General features: G+C 43.3%; 1 protein-coding gene across 3 annotated transcripts in view; it reads right to left on the reverse strand.

Annotated features, from left to right (window-relative positions):
• Window positions 1-22,748, reverse strand: part of LOC105023073 (latent-transforming growth factor beta-binding protein 4) — a 56,462-nt gene extending 33,714 nt beyond the window's left edge. For 2 of the 3 annotated variants that reach the window (XM_029119190.2, XM_013134314.4), the window contains exons 1-5: window positions 22,409-22,748; window positions 18,849-18,919; window positions 15,899-16,436; window positions 10,042-10,250; window positions 2,087-2,293 (exon numbers count right to left, since the gene is read on the reverse strand). In XM_029119190.2, the coding sequence (XP_028975023.2) occupies window positions 2,087-2,293; window positions 10,042-10,250; window positions 15,899-16,436; window positions 18,849-18,919; window positions 22,409-22,698 (1,315 nt within the window). In that variant the 5' untranslated portion in view covers window positions 22,699-22,748. The remainder of the gene's footprint in view (window positions 1-2,086; window positions 2,294-10,041; window positions 10,251-15,898; window positions 16,437-18,848; window positions 18,920-22,408) is intronic. The other variant, XM_013134315.4, reaches the window with a different exon arrangement.
• Between the last annotated feature and the right edge of the window lie 711 nt (window positions 22,749-23,459).

The raw sequence follows: 23,459 nt of genomic DNA on the forward strand, positions 1-23,459 counted from the left end.
TTTAGAGTTGGGCATTTCAAGTCGGTCTCAGTCTGTCTTGAAGGCACTGAGTGAATCCAGCCGTCACACACCTGCTAATTACTCCAATACAGAAAGGCATGACTGCGCTATTAGCACAAGATGGACAACAGAAAGAGGAGGGGTGTAGGAATTTAGAGGGTAAAAGACAAAGCGATGATGAGAGAGAAACATGGATAGAGAGAGGTGATGGTGGCTCGCCTTGTGTTAACTCCCCTCAGTGCTATACTTTCCTACCGGTTAAGTGTGAACATACAAACCTGCCAGTGTTTTAACACTGTCTCTCCACCCCCTGCAGTCATGTTCCAAGGCCTTTATTCGCTCTTCAAATATGAATATTTGATCCCGATTGGATAACCGTGAAATCTGTCAGCCTATCACAAAACCAATATGCTGATATTGGAACACAAATGTTGGAACTCAATGTGTTGCTCTCAACATGTTGGTATCTGGTTGCCAGGCAACTGTTTTTGTTTGCACAGACGAAAACAGTCTTTCAAAATTGGCCAGCAGTAGCTCATGTCTAAATGCATTCCGCAATTCGAACCACAAAACGTCTTAGCTTTCATTTGAAGTCTCAAGCCAACAGCTGAATGTTTGTTTTTGACCTTGTTTATAAATCAAATAGAATTTTTCAGGCTCCACAAGTTGTCATGGAAAATATTCATGTTGTTTCCAACAACCAATAACCAACTCTGCTGTACTACTGAACAATGAGATTGCAAAAAAGGTCAATCCTTGGCAGTGAAAATGGGAGACAAGAAGTAGAATTTTAGCTAAAGAGACTGGTGGTTTAAGACATCCTTGGCTACTGTATCTGCAAGTTCAGAGGAGCAAGGCTGTTGGACTTAAACCAAGTTATTACCCTGCTCTTTAGTCTAAGACTGCCTTTGATTAAATTGTTTGTGGTGATGTCAAAATGAGGGGTGATGAACAAAAAGGCCTGAGTGACTGATTAGTCTCTACCCAATCACAGTATTAAAAAAAAAAAACAGTTTTTGGGTTCTGCCCCAATCATCAGGACTCATTCTGGGACCAATCATATTCAGAAAGGTCAGAATGTGTTTGCATTCTACCAATCTTAGGAGGGAGACCCAGACTCCCCAAGGAAAACCAACAATCTAGGTGTGGCGCTGAGCCCGGAACAGGGAGTGGTGCTGCCAGGCTTGTATGAGACTGGCTATCTCCTTGACATCAAGAAATAGGATATAGAGAATGGGCTGAACACAAATGAACAACATCTCTCCTCGTAAGGTTAGCTTCCACTTTATTATTTAAAGAGCTTTAGAGATCTAGAAGAGCCCTATTAAAATACAACCATTTTATTATTAATGACGTCTTCTATGGAATCCCCAGTCCAAATGAGGGTCACTGAAGAAAAACTTTGAAAAGCTTTGTTCAAAATGACTTCCCAAGAAAGTCAGTCAAACATGGAATGTAGTTATATGGACATTTGGTAAATTATCTTCAAAGTGAAAAAGATTAAATGTTTCTGAAAAACACATACCAATATGACAACAGAGAGAATACATGCTACAAACAAATGACCAATGTCCTAAGATCACACACTGTCATTAAGGGGGGCCAGAGACTCCCTGGCATTTAGAATGGGTCCACCAAAGGGCATCTTAAACTAGATGTTTGGTCATACATTCTTCAGGGTGCTGGAAGTGGGACAATCTTTCTGTTTTGTCTCTCACATACACACAGAGAGACAGACAGCTCTGTCAGTGTGTTGAGGTGGATCCCAGGTAGGCATGGTCCCAGTATTTTGGCTCTGCGCCTGGGTAAATATGTGCACATGTCTGGATGGTTGCCTCTCAAGATGGTGTGAATACCGGTAAATCAGTCCAGTGGGTCTTTGAGGCCACATTTTAAAGTGTAGCCCATACCATTCTCACAAACCCTCTCTCCATTGACTTCAACAACACAACAACGCCAAATACACACCTCCAGCTCATCAGTCACAGGGGCTTTCCTCCCAGTGCATCATTTGTCAACCAGGAGGTCCCAGAACAAAAACCGATTGCTAATCCTGGCTTAACAGATATGATAAGAGGTTACTCACAGACTCTGAAGCCTGGCCCCAGAGAAGCCTGGCCCTGGTCGCTGTTGTAGAGCGTGGTCATGTTGCCCCGCTCACAGAAGTTTGTGCAGCGTCCATTGGTACAGCGCACCTTGCAGATGGTTGGCGTGAAGAGGACCTTGATGCGCTCGGCCCCTCTCCCTCCCCCGATGCCCGTTGCTTCTCGGAGGCCGGTGGTCTGGTTGCTGGCTGCAAGGGGGAAGAGGACCAAGCAGAGGCAGAGTAACGGTGAGAGTCTCAGCCCGGAGCAGAATTGGAGCATGGTACTGACTGTTCAGCCCCTGGCGGAAACCAAACCGCAGAGATCCACCAGGAGAACTGCTGCGTACAGGAGGAGGAGATGTGAGGCGCGGGGGGACGACTGGGGAACTCCACGCTCACTCGGTTTTTCTCTCACTCACTCTCCCCCCCGTCCGTCATCCCGTATCCGAGGAAAGCAACTGGCGTAGGACGAGGAGGGAAGGAAGAAAGTGAGAGAGAAAGAGAAAAAAAAAAAAGAAAACAGACCCAACGCTTCCCTTCCTTTTTTCCGAAACACACCAACCAAAGAAGTGGCTTTGAGGAGGGAAGCATCCGCACACGTATGAGTGCAAAAGAAAATATTTTGAAAGCTTTTTTAGGACAGGGTGCCTGTCTTAATTAGAAGCAGCACAGAGAGCATTCACTGGGCGAGGCTCCAGACACAATGTTTAGAAGGGATCCAGTCCATCAGCCAGTATTGTTACAGAGACTCTTCACTGCGGCTAATGATTTTCTGTCTCTTTCTGTGCGCTGCCTTTAAGTAGACCCTGTGATGTGTTTCACCCCATTATCTTGTACTCCCCCATGTACTTTCATAGCATGAACCGTTCTCTTATCTGGGGAACTACAAGGGGTGGAGGGGTTTGAAGTCTTTGCTGGAGTTGTAAACTGTAGTGAAGTCAGCACTCTCTCTAAGGGAGGGTGAGCAGGGGGGGAGGTTATTTTCCTTTCGCTACGCATTTTCAGAACTGTAATTTCACAAGCCCCACAGGCTTTTCCGTGCCATACACAATGTACATTAAACCTGTTGCCTTACCGAGCCAGCACGTTCTGGAACGTCAGGGGATCGGGCACGTGCACGGACATCGCCACGCCTCGCATCACCCGTAATGCTAAACGCACATGAGCATGTAGCCAGGCCAACTAGCATGAAATCACCAAAAAACATTAGCAAAGAAACAACTAGGACAATGCAAACGTTATAAGGTATTTCCCCAAACCATTTGACAGAAACACCTAATTCGTTTGCCAGTAGGAATAATTGCATGGTAAAGAATGGAAAACACAGAAACCAATGCACAAAGAAATACTTGGTAATTTTTAAGTTATGGGCTGCAAATGTATGACTTGTCTTTAAATTCACAAATAATTAACTTTGAGACAAAGCTGGGCATACATAACTTTTCAGGATTGGGAGACCAACAGCTGCATTGGACCGGGCTCAAACACAGATGGCCCATTACAGCAATATCTCCAGTTTCAGCACCAGCATAAACGGGGAACACAGGAATGAGAGGACAGCGAGCGAAGCACGCGCCAGCCAAGGCCCTAGACCACATCAAAGAACTTGTGATGTTAAGAGAATAGTGTTTTACTCAGAGCTTAAATGGGTCATAAACAAATTGGGGAGAATGACCTAATATAGGTTATGGGAACCAAACCGGGTCAAACCTGGAGGTTAGGGCTATTAACTGCTAAGTTCTATGAGATCCAGATACTCTGGTAATATGGTCAGTGGTCCACTGTTGTCTGAACCACCTGTGGAACAAGTCCCCCTGGCTCCCTGTGCATTTTTTCATACTACAGTCTTTGGCAATACTCCACTGGTCTGATCCACACCTGTAGCTGGGAGGTGGGACTGAAAAGCTTGGAGGTGTGTTACACTGCCAGAAGGAGACAGAGCGAGCTGGGAGGGCCTTGGCGCTGGACACACTGTAAATTACCATGCTGCCGCAGGGACGGATCGTCTGGGTCTGAGTTCCTGTCTTGGTGGGGGAGGTCTTAATGTCTGCTCACAACAGGTGTTGTTCATGATTTTGCTAGTGTGGGTCACTGAGGACAAAGCAAGTTGTTTTGCATCCTTTTGGAGTGACTGAAAAGGTATTATTCAAACAAATGACGTTTTAAAACTGACATAAAAACACTCTTTGCTCGTAGTCTTACTGGCTACAGTAAATGGCTGTTAGTTAGCCGAGAAAATAATCTGAATCTAAAGGTAGACTTTCACCTTGGAAGAAGGAAGCCCTTTATAAGCATAGGCCAGGCCAAGTGAGTGTTCACACGTGCATATTCTTTTTTTTCCTGTTGTTTCCCTTTTTTCTTAATTCATAATGTTTGATGTCCAATTCCAAAGTGTGCTTGCACTGACCTTAACCCACGGCTAAATGGCCCTACTTTGGAGCAACGTTTCTAAACTAGTCCCATACGCGTATCCTCAGGGGGTGCGCAGACCAGCTAGCGGAGGTTTCCACCTCCATATTCAACCTATCACGGTCTCTGTCTGCAGTCCCCTCCTGCTTTAAAACAGACCACCATCGTCCCTGTACCGAAGAAACCTTCCATCACCTGCCTGAATGACCACCGACCTGTAGCACTGACCTCCATCATCATGAAGTGCTTTGAGCGGCTGGTCAGAACCAAGCGTGCCGCACAAGCCCTGAAAAGTGAAGCCAAAACGTCTCGATCGCCCCCTGGTGAGTGGTCCCAGTATAGGTCATAAACCCCGCCCTCCCCATGTTATTCAATGGGACGCGAGACCAACTAAACAATTAAATTACCCTTCAAATATCTTTTTTCCGAAGCTGGTTTCTGTCATTTACTGTAGTTTGTATCACGCTAATGTAAATTCAAGAGTTTGTTTTTAAAATAAGTTGGTTTATAGTTAGTTATTTAATGCTCTAAAAACGGTGGTGTGACGTCGTGATTCACAGCTGTGATTGACAGCTATCTGAGCCGAGGAGCCACTGAATCTTCGGAGGACTGAGGAGATTGGAACTTTACATTTAATCTCTAAATTTCTATAATTGATATAATTTCACACGGACATAATGGGTTGTTCTGCAGTACATTGTGCTAACTGATCTGGCATTTCCAATCGATCTTAGAATTTTTTTCGGTAAGTTACATTTATAAGCTATTTAATTAGTAAATAAATGTAATGGGCTAGCTAACGTTAGCTAAAAGACAACAAGCCTCGTTAATAGCCATGTTAATAGCTAGCAGGTGATCGTTAGCTAGAAGTTACCAATTATTTTTGTATTAGGCCTATTCTAAATTAAGGTTAAACATGATGTAAGTTAGGCTATAACATATCGTCTAGGTTTAACAAGCAAAGGTTGTACTGTACTTGGACTTGGGATTGATTACGGTATGCACATTCTGCGAGGGAGAGTGAGGGCGGGGCACAGGGGTGGGGCCGTTGATTTCGCGGCTTTACGGCTTTACTTCCTGCTCGCTACTGCGCATAACTACTGCGCAGAACTGGTCCCAAGATCGCTATCTGCGCAGAAGCAAGTCCAAGATGTCAGCGCCGTATCGGGACACTGGCGGCTTCAGTTTTCACCAATGGAAAAGAGCGAAAGGGCGTTGTCCATTTTTTTTACAGTCTATGGTCAGAACTCACATATGCTCCAACCTTCCTGACACCTTTCTATTTGCATACTGCCCCAATAAATCTACGGACGATGCCATCACCCTGACAACACGCACCGCCCTCTCCCATCTGAAAAAAGGCAATACATTTGTGAGGATGCTGTTGGTTGACTACAGCTCTGCATTCATCACTATTGTGCCCACTAAGCTTGTTCCTAAGCTCAGGACCCTGGGACTTTACACCTCCCTCTGCAGTTGGATCCTGGATTTCCTGACAAGCAGACCCCAGGTGGTGAGAATGGGCAACCTCACCTCCTCTGCACTGACCCTGAGCATTGGAGCTCCCCAGGGCTGCGTACTCAGTCCCCTCCTGTACTCCCTGTTCACGCATGACTGTGTGGCCACACAGCTCCAACACCATCCTTCAATTAGCGTATGACACAACCATCCTGGGTCTCATCTCCAACAATGATGAGACCGCTTACAGAGAGGAGGTAAAGAACCTGGCTTCTACAGGTGCACCATTGAGAGCATCCTCTCAGGCAACATTACTGTCTGGTACGGCAGCTGCTCCGCTGGGGACCGCAAGTCCCTCCAGAGGGTGGTGAAGTCTGGGAGTGCGTCACTGGTTGCCATCCCCCCTCCGTGCAAGGCATCTACCATACACAATGCCTTAGGAAAGCACTGAACCTCATCAAAGACTACAGCCACCCAGGCTATGGTCTGTTCACACTGCTGCCGTCTGGTAGACGCTACCGGAGCATCGGGGCACGCACCTCCAGACTCACAAACAGTTTTTTCCCTCAGGCCATAAGGCTCCTCAACCAGCAACACTGATCTATGATCATACTGATCACATGAACATTCCAAATGGTCGGATGTCTTTCCATGTACAGTACATTCAATGTACATTACAATATTATTTAGCATGCACCATTCATAAGCATATTACACTCATATTGTATCTATAATATTCAATACTTCTACCCACATTGTTCATATTTCCCATCCTGCTCTTTTTTAAATGCTGCTAGTTTACATTGTTATGTATATTATTGCTATATTTTTGCTTTATATAATTCTTAATTCTTACTATGCAGATGTTGTGTGCCAGGTCAAAAGAAATTCACTGTGTTATTCGGTGCATTTGATAAATACAATTTGAACTTCATGATGATAAAACAGCCAGTGTGAAATGGGAAGTTTATGATCAAAAAGCTAACGTATTCTATTTTGTAAATATGTATGTACAATATATATAACTCCAAGAGTAGTTGGACAGTGACAATTCATTTTTTTTTTTGGGGGGGGGGGGGGGGGGGGCTCTAGATTCCAGCACATTGGATGTGAAATTAAACAACGACTACTGGGTTAGACAGTCATCTTAAATTTAAGGGAAATTTCATCAATATTGTATGAACCTTTTAAAAATGACAGGACTGTTGTACATAGTCCCACCATTTTAGGGTGTCACTAGCTTGAAATGCTCTGCTTAGTGTTAATTATGTAAATCTAATCATACTTAGTGACGTGCAAAAGAGTTGTTTTACTGAATTATAAATAGTTCACTGACATGACTTTCTCTTTCATATTTTATCTTTAAATAACTGCTACTCAAAATCTTTTTTGTAAGGTGACATTGATTTTATGTTGGGATATACTAATAGAAAAGATCAAGAAAACCTCCAACTCCATACAGATTAATAACAGATTTTTGCTGTACCCTATACTTCTCATTAAGAATTTCAATTTTGACAATTTTATTTCTACTGACTAGCAAGATACAATACCTCAACAAGCTACACAGTGAATAAGCTACAACTACAAGCTGAATAAGCTAACAAGCCACAGGCACCACTTTGAGTTTGATTTCTATACTTTTTGTCTTAACTTTAGAAAACCATGGAAAACCATTTTAATGTTAAAGAACATTGTCCATTTGTCACATTCCTAGTGTGCACGTGCATTTGTGAGCAATGGTGGCCTTTGAGAATGTGCTTTAAAAGTGGTTCTGAAAAGGCCTTTTCAATTTGCAGCGTTTTTCTTTGCAAGCCTTCTTTTAATTATGTTCAAGATAATCAACAGATCAACATCATGAAGAGATTGGACGTTTGAAAAGACAAAATGCACAACTTACATATGGATCACTGCTTTTGACTTATGACCACATTGTATGTGCTAATTCTTTTTTTCTTTTAAAATAACATATATTTGACCAGATTAACAAGTGCGATTGACAGGTGCATGAACTGAAATGACAGGAGGGAATCCCATGTCAGCATAATGAACACTTCCATTGTCAATGGCCTGGTCAAGTCTTAACCCATTTGAGACTGCAAAAGGAGGGAGATTCATTCTTACCCTTTTGCTTACATAAGCTTTATTCAGACCAATGCCCCTGCTTGCCACTCAAGTGAGCAGAAGACCAGTCTGATTCCCTGGGAGAGTGGTGGACAGGTAATAAATCTATTTAACAAATGTAATTAAGAAACGGACCTCTCACGCAAATATTTGCAGAGACACGTCCAGTGCCTGGGTACTTAAAAAAGGTGAAGGTATACCAAAGAAATCTAGGTCCGTTCAGCTCTTGTGGAATGTCGACAGAAAGTGAAACAGGAAACAACAGACACAACAGACAATCAACTGATTAGGTCTCCTTCGAAGTGGACAGGAAACAACAGACACAACAATCAAGTAACTGTATCTCCTTCCGACTGGAAAGGAATCACAACTGACAGTCAGTTGACTGATCCTCATTCAGCATGTGCAGGGGACAACAGACAGTCAACTGACTGATCCTCATTCTGGCTGAACAGGAAACAACAGACAGGCAACTGACTGATCCTAATTCAAGTAGGACAGGAGAAAACAGACTGTCAACTGACTGATCCTCATTAAAGTTGGACAGAAGACAACAGACAGAGAGTGTATGCAGTAGGGTTGGAGATTTTCATGGATACTTAAAATTTTTACAGTATCATGGTTCCAAAAAAAACTAAACAGGAAATGTCACAGCACTGGCTTACCTCTAAAAGAAAAAAACCTGACCTGTTGCTCCTCTGACTTGGAAACTTGGATTATGGCTTTACAGCAGACATTAAATTTGGGGTTTAGGGGAAGAAATCAAGCATTAGAGTAATACACTTTCTTTCCATGTGAAACAAAAGGCTCTGCTCCAGGGACATTCAGATATGTATTGGATGTTAACAACAAGTTGGGCAGACTGGACAGAGTGGTATTAAACTCAATAACACTTAGAATCGGCCATATGGCTGTTACAGTTTCTGAGCGTAGTACTTACTGTGCCTTTGATTTTGAGCAAGTCCAACCACTATGCTACTTCACAATGTATGAGGTCATGCACTGTATATCCTGGAGTGGTACCCATTACACTACCCTACAAATCAATAATGTAATGATGTCACAGCTTTGGTGATCTAAAAAAAAAAGATCACGAGACAACGTTGCAATTTATACGCTACAAGAACGCCATGCCTGTTTCAAACAGGTAATTGTCTTGTATTGGACTCGGCTGCAATTCTGTTAAAATATGAGCTAAACAGACTGGAATGTCTGTCAGGTCACTGGTGGCACAGACGCTGTGTGAGACTGTCCGGCTCTCGTGAAAAATATAGCACTTTAACCTTCTCTATTAGATTGGTTCCCATTTCGACACGCCATGAGGTCATCGGGGCAGGAGATTTGGGGGTTACCGTTATTTTAACATAATCCATCATCCAGGCCGGTACTGTAGCTATGCCAGCGGGCCAAGGAAAACAATGGCAGGAATTGGCCACAATGAGTTATCAGGGTTTGTGCCGGTCTGAAACATATACTCACGATAACCTTATCTTTTTCACAAGTTTATTCAACTGGGAAAATGCCCAAGTTACTAAAATAATGTCTAAAGGCTGTTTGGTTTTTGGTGTACAAAGTTTTAATGGCTGTGTTGTGTCAACCACTCACAGCTAGCATCTAACACTTAGCGCTTCGTCTTGTTGAATCACGAGTTGCTAGACAACAGGTCTGAGCCTATCAGAAAACAGGAGAATAAACTTCTAGTAACAGTGAACGAAAGCAGGAACACAAGGGTATTTCTTGGCGTGAACAAATCTGATGTCTAAACAGAACTACGTAGTGGATGTGCCAATCGCTAATGTGCTAAGTTGTTGGAGTCTTAACACAATTTGATATTGGCTAACTTGCTGCCTTGTCCAAAGAAATATTTCAAATGACTGCAACCGGTGCTATAACAACATAACAGCACAGTGTCATCAAAGTTACAGAGGCTGTGGATCTAGGACAGGGGGCCAGCCTCAACTCACCTGCGTATGTTTTGAAGTGAACAGTGTACTGGCCCTTCTGGGTGTGGAAGTGTTTGACACTGGTGGTCTGGCTGCCTGACAGTGATGAGGCTGAACGGAGCTTCTTGCTCTCTGCCTCAATGTATTTCATCAGGATGGTGGTCATCTTGTCACCATGTCCACTCCGGGCCAAGGCCTTCTTCAGCAGCAATGACTGGCTCTCCTTCAGACTGAACAGGAAACAACAGACACAACAGATAATCAACTGACTAGGTCTCCTTCGAACTGAACAGGAAACAACAGACACAACAATCAACTATCTCCTTCCGACTGGAAAGGAATCCCAACAGACAGTCAGTTGACTGATCCTCATTCAGCATGTGCAGGGGACAACAGACAGTCAACTGACTGATCCTCATTCTAGCTGAACAGGAAACATCAGACAGGCAACTGACTGATCCTAATTCAAGTAGGACAGGAGACAACAGACTGTCAACTGACCTATCCTCATTAAGGTTGGACAGAAGACAACAGACAGGGAGTGTATGCAGTAGGGTTGGACATTTCCATGGATACTTAATCATGGTTCCATTTAGTATATGTATTGCAATTCAAAATTGCAATTTTAAACTAAAATCTACTCAATTCAGGGGATTTATTGATGTAATTAGTGGATGAATGTGATTCTGATGCTGTGTATTTAGTCATAATAACAGCAGTGTGTACCACTAGATAATTAGCCAGTTTCTTCTTCATGTCTCTTCAGTTCATCAGAAAACTAGACCAGTCTTCTTGACCCTGTGTTGTTCAGCAATTCCCAGTTTCCCTGGCAACACTAGATCCAACATTTTAGGGGTAGGGGAGTGAAAGGAGGCAAAAACCAACGCCTGTTCTCAATTGCATAATCATCTCCTTGCTCCTCTGTCTTTGCCTCCACTTAAAAAACAATTGGAGGAGAAGGCCAGAGGGAGGGACATCTGGCTTTCTCATCCAATGGTGCGTGTTCCATTCATTTCCTGTGTGAACTGAGCCATGAGAGCAATGACATACTGTAGACCATGACACAAACATAAAAACGAACATAAAACTGAACATAACCATGTTCACGTAAAATATTGTTTCACTGTAGTGAAGCAGGAGGTGGACATATCATAGTGTTACAAAATGGAATCATTGTGTAAAATCTGGACAGATTTGGGAGTTTGCTATTTGAAAGAGGCATTAGTAATTGCCCAAAAATAACATTTGGCTGACTATAATATCTAAGGGCTGACCCTTGAAAAAATTAAATAAAAATTATAACGCATTACAAAGTTTATTTGTTGTTGTAATATCTCTAACGGACATTCATGCCAGTTTCACCATTGCTGACTCCTGCTTTACGAATACTTTCTTAAATTTAAGTGATTTGACAGATGCTCCTATAAAGAGCAACTTACAGGGGAACATTACAGTATATTTCACAACACATCAATCTGTGAAAACCCTCTAGAAATGAATACTTAGGTTAGCTAGCGTGTGGATCTATTATATTGAAATATCTGGAAAGTCTCATCTCTCAGCACATTGCTCAACAACAAGGATGTTGACATTCAGTGTCACTAGTTGATCGGGGGAGGGCTGACTGCTGAGCTACAGCAACACCCAGGCCTTTCAATGCCCCATTGTCATGTACTGTTTATCCAGGGTCAACCTCTTCCTTCCCCAACTGAAGTTAGTGCATCGCAGCCAGGTCCACTCTGCAAGATGACATTTCTAGATTACCGCAGAGATTTTTCTTTCTCCCACACACACACACACACACACACACACACGTTTTGCTTAGTTGGAAATGCTCCATCATGTCCTAGCGTAGGAGGGGTTAAATGTAGACAGTGCATGCAGTTCAGTCTATGCAGTGCCATTCCCCGATTACAGCACTGTTTTTTCAGTCGGCTAGCAGTTTCGCCTCATTTCCAATGCTCGTGTCAGAAGGCACTGTGTCTTCAGACAGGGTAATCTTACACAGAGTGTCATTCTGACAGGGGGCACTGTGTCTTCAGACAGGGTAATCTTACAGAGAGTGTCATTCTGATAGGGGGCACTGTGTCTTCAGACAGGGTAATCTTACAGAGAGTGTCATTCTGACAGGGGGCACTGTGTCTTCAGACAGGGTAATCTTACAGAGAGTGTCATTCTGACAGGGGGCACTGTGTCTTCAGACAGGGTAATCTTACAGAGAGTGTCATTCTGATAGGGGGCACTGTGTCTTCAGACAGGGTAATCTTACAGAGAGTGTCATTCTGACAGGGGGCACTGTGTCTTCAGACAGGGTAATCTTACAGAGAGTGTCATTCTGACAGGGGGCACTGTGTCTTCAGACAGGGTAATCTTACAGAGAGTGTCATTCTGATAGGGGGCACTGTGTCTTCAGACAGGGTAATCTTACAGAGAGTGTCATTCTGACAGGGGGCACTGTGTCTTCAGACAGGGTAATCTTACACAGAGTCCACCTGTGGCAGATGCCAGTACAGGACATCATGTGTCTCGTTGTCAGTTGATTAGTTACAATTCGGCAATGTTGAGTGAAAAACAATGAATAGTTGGAGTAGGTCCCTTTAACCGGATTCCAAATAGTCTAAATCAACATAGTAACGTAAAACCCATTAAAGGCAACAAGCCATCATAATAGGTTTAAAAGCTTTCAACAGGCAACATCTGACCTATCAAAAAATTCTGAAACAAACTGAACAGGCACATGTTGTCTGACCCTTTTTTGCTGGGCAGAATTAGTCAGAATGATTAAGACACCAGGTTATTTAGATGGAGGACTCACTGTGCAGAGGTACTGCAGGTCATCTCCTAAAAACACCGGACCAGACAAACCAAGACAAGATTGGGTGAAGTGCCTGGCGTCCCTTAACAAGTGTGTCAGTTTGTGTGTCTGTGTGTGTCTGTCTTTTGGGTATCAGGATGTCTTCTGATGCATTCCAGGTAACTAACACTGGACAGACAACAAAACAATGGAGAGGGGCTGTATCACTTCCATCAACTTGAAATGTGGCATCACAGCCTAGCAGAGTGGGAGTCATCCCATAGAGCAGCCATAGTAAAGGTGTCTGCACGTCGTTACAAAGCTTTGGTTGTACATAAAACACAAGGACTTTCCTAATTCCCTACGAGTGTGTTGCAACCGAGAACGAGTAAATTTAATCAGTGATTAAATGTGAATGTGGCTACACACATTCTGGTCATTATAATATAAGGTTCTGGTCATTATAATTAGGGCACAATACAACTAACAGGGTTCCAACTGGGGGACTGTCAAAGAGACATGGTTTGTTGAAATTCAACATGCTGTGGTGTTGAGGTCTACAGAGATCACTCTGTTTACATGTATAGGGAAGCAGAATTTGTGAAAAATGTCAGCTCAGGAATGAGACGAGGAGTAGAGCCAAAGACAGAGTGAAAATGGTCCATCCTTTCCAAGATGCATTAAATCACTTTTGGCATTAACTTTTCTGTGTGGGTGTTTTTTTTTTAGGTCTTTTCCAAAATAGATTGTTAGGGTTTCAGCAGAGTAGCATTGGTTATTATTATTCTTCAGTTTCCACCATGGAAGTGAAAATTCCTGTGAGATAGGTAAGTCATAGGAAGGTGAGTCATGTCAGAATTGCAAAGGCCACTGACCTACACTGTCCCATGCAATGCCATGCTACTTGGCTACATGGAGGCGTTTTAACAAGTGATATTTTCAAAAGCCTGCAGCCATCACCCTGAGTGACATAGAGTTGTGACATTTGCTAGTGAAGTCTGTGTCCACACAAGGAAAAGATGTGCCTCTAGGACCCATAAAGTTTGCCATGATGGATTTTCATGTCAACAGTGTGTATCAAATTTAGAAAATGTGTCAAACAGAGTGTCTATTTGCCAAATTCTGGTAGGTCTCACTGTTTGAAGAAAAAATTCTCAAGTAAAAAGTTTTTAGATATTATTCTTTAGATATTTCTTTTTCTCATTAGTCCTTATAGGAGTCAAGGCCTCCACACAGCTATGGGCAATGTTCATCAGCTAGACTGTACAGTAAATGACTGGCCTAGTTATAATGCTTCAAGCTGCAGCTCTTCTTATCACTATGTTATACTATATTATGTGTTTCAGGATTTGCTGAATTAATATGCAAGATGTTACGGTCTTAATATTAAATAACATTTATATTTGACAAAACAAGAAATAACATGGACATATTTGTACTTCAGCAACGCTACAGAAAAACTATTTTATGAATCATAAACATTAAAGTTTCCAAAAGCAGTCATTCACTAACAGCTTTCTTATTTTGCCAAGAGAATTATGGAGACTAAAAGCTTTATTTTTCATTTCAGAGCATAAAGATGTATTTCCTTCACAGTCAATCATCCTGCTTATCTCCTAGGACTTATAGGCCATCTCTCCATGACTCATTTTGACCTTTTTCTGCATATTGACAGTTCTCTAAATTGCAGTAAGTACTGGTAAAAAACACCCATTCATGAACAAAAACCAAAACCCATGAGTCGCACTATCTACAGTATAGTAATCACTTACAGTACATGTTATTTTAGGGAACAGCTCCCCCTGCTGGCTATCAGTAGTAACTCCACTCCACAGTCAACAGTAATAAACAGCTGATAGTAAATGACACAAATTTAAGGTTGATCTAATAGGTTGAGGCTACAAAAGGTGTATTTCTATGGATGTGTTTGTATTCAGAGATAATGGCATAGAAATAAAGTACAAGGGCACAAAGCTGCCGCGTATGGGTTGTGTGATTGAATATGTCACACGCTTGACACCTCACTAGCCAGTCAAAAAAGGCACCATGGCATATTGTGTTATTGCTTCAAACTATGAAGGGATAAAGATACATCCTGTTGTTAAGAAGAAAGGAGAATGTCTACTCACCATTACACTGCTCTCAAATACAGATAATATTTAAGGACCATTTTTGTACCACACATTGCACTACACTCTATACTTGCATATTATTGCATAGATAAAATGGCGCCTGGCTCACTGTTGAATGTTTAATAAAGCTTTTATTTATGTATTCCTCGAATCTAATGCTTTATCCACAGTCTTGACTAGGCAAGGCAACTTGGCAATTTAATTTTGGCTGGAATAAAAAACTGAGGCTGTGCTTGATTTTTTATGAAATAAACAAATTTGGAAGAAATATTTGTTTCCAGGCACCCAAATCCCATTACTCTGAACTATGCTCATATGGGCTGTGTGTGTCACAGTTTTGACTGGACAAATATATATAGAGCAGTGCTGGACACGCCTCAGCTATTTCCACTAGCAAGACACACCACCCAAGACATTTCTGCAAATGTGTGGGTCTGTTTTTTTTCTCCATATTTTAACAGGTCAGCTGACTGAGAACTCAATCTCATTAATAACAACAACAGCTTAGGAGCAGTGAGGCTTAACTGCCTTGTTCTGGGACAGAACCACAGTTTTCATCTTGACGGCTCAGGAACTGGAGGTCTGGTGACCTTTGTTTACTGGTCAGAAGCTCTAATAATTTTGGGTTACGGATTAACTGATGTGCAACAGTGTCGAAGTCGGATAAGCCCCTCCAGCCTGTTTGAATTCCTTGGCTGGCACTGGTCCAATCCTCTCTATCACGCTGCCAGTTATTCTGATACCGACACCTGTGCTGCATCAGGTGGACTAAATGAACCAGCATGGACAATAGGCCCTCTGACTCCACAGCTGCGGCCCACATGCTAGCTGGCCCAGACGGAGGACGGCCACTTCAAAGAGGAAGAGGAGGAGGAAGACACAGGGCAGTAAATAAAGGGCTGAAGGGTACAAGCTGGCGATGTAGTAAATCAAGGTGAAAGTGAAGACTCACATGAGAGGCTGCCCGCGTCCTGTGTAATGGGTCCTGGTCTCAGGCTTTGTGGCGCTGGCTGATGTCTTCCATGCAGCTAAAGTCTCAGATGGAACTAGGGTGGTTGGGGAAGGTGAGACGGGGGTACTTGGTTGGAGGGTGAGGCTGGTTGGCAAGGTAGTGGAGGAAGGTGAGACGGGGGTACTTGGTTGGAGGGTGAGGCTGGTTGGCAGGGTGGTGGAGGAAGGTGAGACGGGGGTACTTGGTTGGAGGGTGAGGCTGGTTGGCAGGGTAGTGGAGGAAGGTGAGACGGGGGTACTTGGTTGGAGGGTGAGGCTGGTTGGCAAGGTGGTGGAGGAAGGTGAGACGGGGGTACTTGGTGGGAGGGTGGGGGTTCTGAACATGGGGCTGGTGGGGCGCAGGAAGGGCCCGGGATGGCCTACCAGGCCATAGCTCACGCTGGCAAACTCACAGCGAGCCCCGGAGAAACCAGGCCGGCACTCACAGATGTTTGGCTGCCTGCACACCGCTCTATTGTGGCAGCGAGGAAGACACCTTGCTAGAAGTCGGGGAGGTGGAGAAAGAGAGAAAAGGGGAGAGAAAGAGGTGAAGTGTTCATTATACCAGAGCAGTGGAATCGATGGAAACCTAAAGCCGAGACTTAACTTTTAGAGACTAACTGCTTCAACCCGTTTTTGCTGCACATTTTACTATCTGAATAAAAACTCAGTCGGACAAACAGCACAATTACATTTAATGGGCACTGTGACTTAACAAGTCAAACAACCAATGGTGGAGCGGTCAAGACTTCACTCCCCTGAAATAAACCATGGATTGAAAGGAGGAGAGCAGAGGGAGAACACTGGGCCCTGGATACAGGGAAGGAGCTATTCATGCATACATGATGCAGGGTTTTTATGGGCTCCGCACCTCCAGAGCCCCCCCCCCCCCCCCCCTCGTAGCGCTTGGTTTCTCCCATCATCCCTGGCTTGGTGTCATTGTACCCGGGCCAGACCCCCTGGAGGGCTCCGGCAATGGCCCATTGGCCACAGACAACAACAGAGTATCCAGCTTACCACAAATCTCCTGGCCGCCTGCGTGAGTATCAACAGTGGTGGGCACTGCTGACTGACACTTTTTCAGAAGCTCTGCATCAAAACCTTTCTTACGCAAACATTTATACAATCGGACCCAACACTGAGACTTGAGGTGCAACGTGGTCCGTATCTCGTTTTATTTAGCATTTAGCTTTAGTATTAGGTCAACATATCAAGGCTATGGACTGTTCTTAGACCTGCCACAACAGCATCCAGGGTTTGTATGTGTCTGTGTGAAATTCTCAGTGACAAGAAAGCACACCCATGCTGTCCCATGCTGAGCTAGCTGTTTTGGACGGGCTGGCCTTTTAAATCCTCCGGGTCAAGGGTTGGGTCAAGTTAAGTTGTTCTAATCCTAGTAATCAAGACTTGTAGAGGTGTGGATTATAACGATATGCCACAAAGATATTTTGGAGACAGACAGGAAGAGGAGCTCCCCTAAAAGAGACCCTTTCCTTCCCAGAATGCCATGTAGACTAGTGAATTATTCCCCCCTGACAGAGGTTTAGAAGTCCTACTGGCCCAGGGACACTTTGGGTCACTATAGAGAATATAGTGACCCAAAGTGTAATACTCACTGTTATTAGCTCTGTCATAACCATTATAACTTTCATAATCATGCTCATGATCACTGTTATAATCATTGTTGTATTTACTCTCAAAACTACAGTCATAAGTATTATTAATGTCACAATCACTGTTATAACCACTGTCATTATCACTATCATTACCATTGTTAGAAACACTGGCATATCACTGTGATAATCACTGTTATAATTAAAATCATAATCACTGGCATAACCACTGTCGTAATCAATGTGATACTCCCAGTCATTAGCTCTGTCATAACCACCCTCATTACCACTGTAACAATCACTCTTATACTCACTGTCGTAACTACTGTCAGAATAACCACTGTCATTATCACTGACATGACCATTGTTTCAACCACTGGCATATCACTGTCATAAGACTGCAATAATAATTTGAATAATCACTGTCATAATTGTCATTAGCAGGGTTATAATTGTTATATTCACTGTCATATCTACAGTCATGATATTCACTGTTATATTCACTGTCATATCTACAGTCATGATATTCACTGTTATATTCACTGTCATTTCTACAGTCATGATATTCACTGTTATATTCACTGTCATTTCTACAGTCATGACATTCACTGTTATATTCACTGTCATTTCTACAGTCATGATATTCACTGTTATATTCACTGCCATATTTGTTGAACGTTCACATGTTATTTACATGACAATGCACTATTTTTGAGTTTGAGATACGACGCAAAAGAAATTTGCAGGAAATTACTAATTATTATTAATGACATTAAAATTCAAATGCACTGCAAGACAACTATATGAGTGGGCATGTAGGTAATTTGCCATCCAAAGACACAAAACCAGAAAATGATCATAGAATAAAGTCCTACATTCCAGATGGATTTCATATGTCTGACTGAGGGAGGAATGGGAGGAAACACAGGTTGGATTCTCCTGTTGTTGGATGTAATATTACAACTTCCAGCTGGCTGGATAGAGCATTCCATTGTCCTATAGAGTATGATTGATGCCCTTTCCGTCCTTATTAAACCACGTTTTTACAGCTTGCATTCTATGCAGTACTCAGAACTAAGTCATGGCTCCTGATGACAAAAGTACCTGAACTGGATTGTGACCCCTTTAGACAGATGGAAACAAATTCACGTGTCTGACATCTCACGCTATGGTTATGAAACAAAATGTTTAGATTACACAAGATTTGTCTGACTGTGGAACAGAATTATACACACCAGAAGGGCTGATAACATTTGTCAAATGTGTAAGGTGAAAGGTCAGTGGAGAGAAGGAACTCACGCTTGGTGCATTTTTGAGTTTTGGATGAAATGGTCCATCCGAGGCAACACCTGTCTCCACAAATGTTGGGCCTGCAGGGACAACATAAGGGACAGACCAGAAAACAGGTTACATAGGTTGGGCCTGCAAGGACAGACCAGAAAACAGGTTACAAAGGTTGGGCCTGCAAGGACAACATAAGGGACAGACCAGAAAACAAGTTACAGCTTAGTGTACAGGCACAACAGATTCATAAAAGTTCCATAGCAGATTTGTAATAGATTCATAATAGATTCAAAATAGATTCTGCGCGTGGAAAACTACAGCTGTTGGAAGAGAGGGGAACTTGAAGGCCCTGGGAGAGAAGAGTGTCGGTCAGTCATGTGTATGGATGACAGATGATGTGTTTCAAGGCTGGTCTGGCTATCTTGACCTTCCTGTGGGCCAGCCGCTTGCATCGTCCACTCCCCAGATGGGGATTAAGAGTTCCCCCGAAGAGTCTCGTTTCAGGGGGCGCCCGTCTGTGTATCCAGGAAGCTCCTGGGAGATGAGGCAATTAGCACGCCAACACAAGCCACGGGGCCGACGCCCACTTCAAAGTGACGGCCCAGTGCGACTAACGTGCCACCAGGCTGGCCACTGTGGGATTTGCTAATTAGTTACAGTTTCCTGGCTTTATTGTGCGTTTGCAAATGGTAAGCCGGGAGGCTCTTCCAGCCAGGAGCTGACCGCGACCTGTCGAGGCCGGGTCCCTATTCAAGCCCAGCCACAAACTCACCCACACGTAGGTAGCCCATCCGGGAGACTGCAGATGACCTTCAACCCCTGGGTGAAGTTAGAGGCTCATTCAACAGAAGTCAGTGCCAAAGCAGACTCTGCCGGGTCACTGTCGACCTCCCGGAACTGAACGAACAGACACAGTTACTACACTGCTGCTAAACTGCTAACCTTTCAGTTGGGACACTGTCGCGTGGAACGCAGAGGACAGCGTAAACCACCAACCGGCAACGTCTAATTCCGCCTCAACAAAAGAGGAGCAAACTAATCACACCCGAAAACCCAAACCGGATTACGACAGAGGCAGCGTTGGCCTCTCTGACTGACAGTTCTATTCAGCGCAGGTGCTGAGAACCGAACGCCACCAGTGCCCTCACCCATGGGGACGGGCGATGGAGACCCAGCCAGTGGCTGTGTCAACATTTGCGCATGGACTCATTCAATAGAGAGGGCGTGGTCCACGTAAGAGAGCTCCTATATGAAGGAAGGGGGTCAGCTGGCGTGGTCAGAGCCTCCTCCTCCTCCGTCTCCATCTGACAGTTGAATGCAGGAACCCCTTAGACGGGATGGGGGGGGGGCTTTACACAAAATAGGGATTGGTCAGCAGCCTGGTTGGAACGGAAAGTTACAGGCTGTTTTGCCTCTAGTTAAGTCTTAATGCAGAGATGACAGTGCTGTAATAAAGCAGAAGGCAGAATCCGGAGGCTGTGTGTTTATAGAGCTAAGTAGGACCTGTCGTCCACGTGGGAGCATCAGCCCATTAGGACCCACAGACTTGTGCTGATTCCATCCACTGCCATTTAAGTGTCATCTCTTTGCCTTGAAACAGGTTTTCTGGCACATTGAGCACTGAATCTGAAGGGCCTGAGTTCAAGACTTGGTTTTTATATTGGATCATCTTTGAGCGGTTACTGTAAAGGTTGAGATGGCCTGAGAGATCTTGAGTTCTTTTTGGAGCATTCCCCAACACAAGAGACTGAGCATATGTATGCTTCATTATGTTGTACCCGCAGTAGTGCCAACTGAGACAATCTATGTTTCCCATAAAACACCTTTTTTTTTTAAATAACCAAAAATAACCAAAAAAACTCTCTAGCACGATAACTTGCAGTCATGTTGGATGTTGACCACTGTTACAGTTAAGTGGGTGATGACCACGAAAACCTGCAGGACAGACGGTTATAGCCAAGATAAAAACATATATTGTTTGGGCTTTTCTAACACTTGTTAGATTTCAAACACATGATCATATAATATTTGGCTGCAGATTCTGCCTTCATACTATTGCATTATCTGGCAAGTGAACCAACAAATACTCATCCCATAGGTGTTTTAAAACCTGGAACGAGACGGAGATTGACATCTTTTATTCTTAAAGACAGCCTTTAACTGGCACGAGCTGCATTTGAAGTTACATGTGAAGGATCCAGGTCCATATTTATAAACATTTCACTAAAGCACATGCACAAGAAAACGTTTCATGACAGAGCCAGGAAATTGTTCTTTATCCTGTAGTACAGTAGTCACAAAGAGAACTCATTCTCTCAAAAGGAACACTGCAGCTCTACCAAGTCAATTCATACTCTTGTTCTAGCCGAGTGCAGAGGTCTGTTCCCACTTCCCTCCACTACGCCCCCCCTCCCCCCAGATCAATAATATATTTCACTCTTTAAAATGAAGTGAGCTGCTACAGATCCTCATCAAGGAGGCTTTGAAGTAGCGCCAGTTTCCGGGCCGTGCTTGTCGCTACGTTCACTTCCCTAAGCCCGTTTTGAACTGTTGAACCACCAGTCTGTGGCTCGCTAGCGTGACTAACCTCCGCACAAACAGCCTCCTCCACCCTCCAGGGCCTGTCAAAGTACCTCCCGTTTAGCCCCCCTCGGGCCCTCACTGCACCCCTACCAGAGCCCCCCGAGGAGAATCGCAACAGGGTTTAAGATCAACTTTCAGTCTGGCTCCTTCAGTACAGTGTGTTAGGCTGAATAAAGCTGAGTGGGTCATGGTCACCTATAGATAGAGGTTGCCTGTTCGGGATGGACTAGCACCCCTCGGTTAATGAAACTTAACCGAAAACATAACATGAGGTAATCAAATATTCTAAATGAATGGGTTTGGAAAAAAGGAAGTAATCATACGCTTAACGCTTGGAGGTCTTGCATCTGGTTTCATGTGTATGGCAGGACTGGTGTATATGCTACTGTTATGTGTGCCAATGCCAGGGGTTAATAAAAAAAATATCCTACCCTAGCTTTAAGGATCAACATTTTCTCTGCAGTTCAGGAGAATACTAAACCGGATGAGAAACATTTTCGGTCTCTAATCTTGCCATATTTCAAAGGGTAGTAAACTCCATGAACTGTTTGTTGAACAAATGCCATTTCCCAGCCTCGAGATGTTTGACTGCGGGTCACATTGATCAGCTGTTGTCATGCACTTGAAACAAAGGTGCAGTCAAGTCACCATATACTCACTCCATAACTCTTGTGTCAATGAGGTTTACACATTCCAAGAGGGAGTAATGCCATTTCACACAGACTACATGGTTACTTTTTTTTTAAATGGATGAACATTAAACATGTTCTATAATTTGGTTAATTGAAGCTGACAATACAGACGACAAAACAATAAAACCCAATATGTCCGAATAAAATGAAACTATCAGATAACAAAGCCGGCAACTTATATTGAGCTTTCATCGGTTACGTTATGTAGGCTACGGCATAACACCTGCTATAAATGTCGGGCAACAGCCAACGTTTTACACATCTTTATACTGATTTGAACATTTCTTCAATGTAACTCACCCATTTAAATAAATCGTCATATTAGCTCCGTGCTTCCAATGTTTCTGTCCCTTGAAACGGGACTGTTTCTGTTTCAACGTGGGTTTTGAAGTCGTCGTCCTCCACTGAGTGTGATAAACTTGATAATTTACGGTTCCGTGGTAGTACCTGCTCGCCGTTTCCCTCTGTATATCCTGCACTCTTTTATGGGTTGCACGCTTCCCTAGTGTCCCATCTGATTTCGAAAATGTAAGACATAAAATAAATGTCACCCCAACAATTAAAAAGTGAGCGTATCTCCTTCTGGGCATCTTCAGATTTATTGTCTGCGTTACAAGAACCAGGAGCAACGAGGAACTGTCGGAAACTCTTATAGCCTAATTGATTAACCAAAGATAATAAAATATGTACTGCAAGAATTAGCTCAACCAAAAAAAAGACAAATATTTTAAAAATGCTAATAATGCAAATGGAACAGATCTACTTTTTAATAGAAAATAAACTGTACTATTCAGAGACTAAGCTATTAGTTTCTGCATTATTCATAGTAGACAGAAAATGGTTAAGTTGGTTTAAAGTTCGGCTTAAAAACGTTTAGCCAATGGACTAGAAGTTCTAAGATGTAAGGATAGCACAGCCAATCAGATATGTGGATGACCAGGGCAGATAAATGGAAATGGAAACGTAGGGGTGACCGCAGCCTAGCCTGTTCATTAACGAGCGGGAGTTAATAACCTACGTTTCACTGTAATTAAACTTGTATGAGGACACCCGAATACTTGCAGTCATACCAATGAGACTGAATAACTAGTAATCATTAGATCGAAATACTAACAGCGTGCAGGCTCGCAAGTATAATCTGAAACAGAATTGCAGAATTTCACGACCTATTGTACTTCATATTGTATTACACTATAGTATAAAAATACATCAACGCCATCAGGTTGAACAGTGGTCGTGTGATTCCAGGTATTCAATTCACCTCAGTGTCCCTTTACACCACACCTGCGCAGCTCAGGAGGTCCGGCTGTTTGAGTTATGGTATGCCAACTCAGCTAGGCAACTGGAGACA

The sequence above is a fragment of the Esox lucius genome, chromosome 1, assembly GCF_011004845.1.
Source record: "Esox lucius isolate fEsoLuc1 chromosome 1, fEsoLuc1.pri, whole genome shotgun sequence".
Lineage (NCBI taxonomy): Eukaryota > Metazoa > Chordata > Actinopteri > Esociformes > Esocidae > Esox > Esox lucius.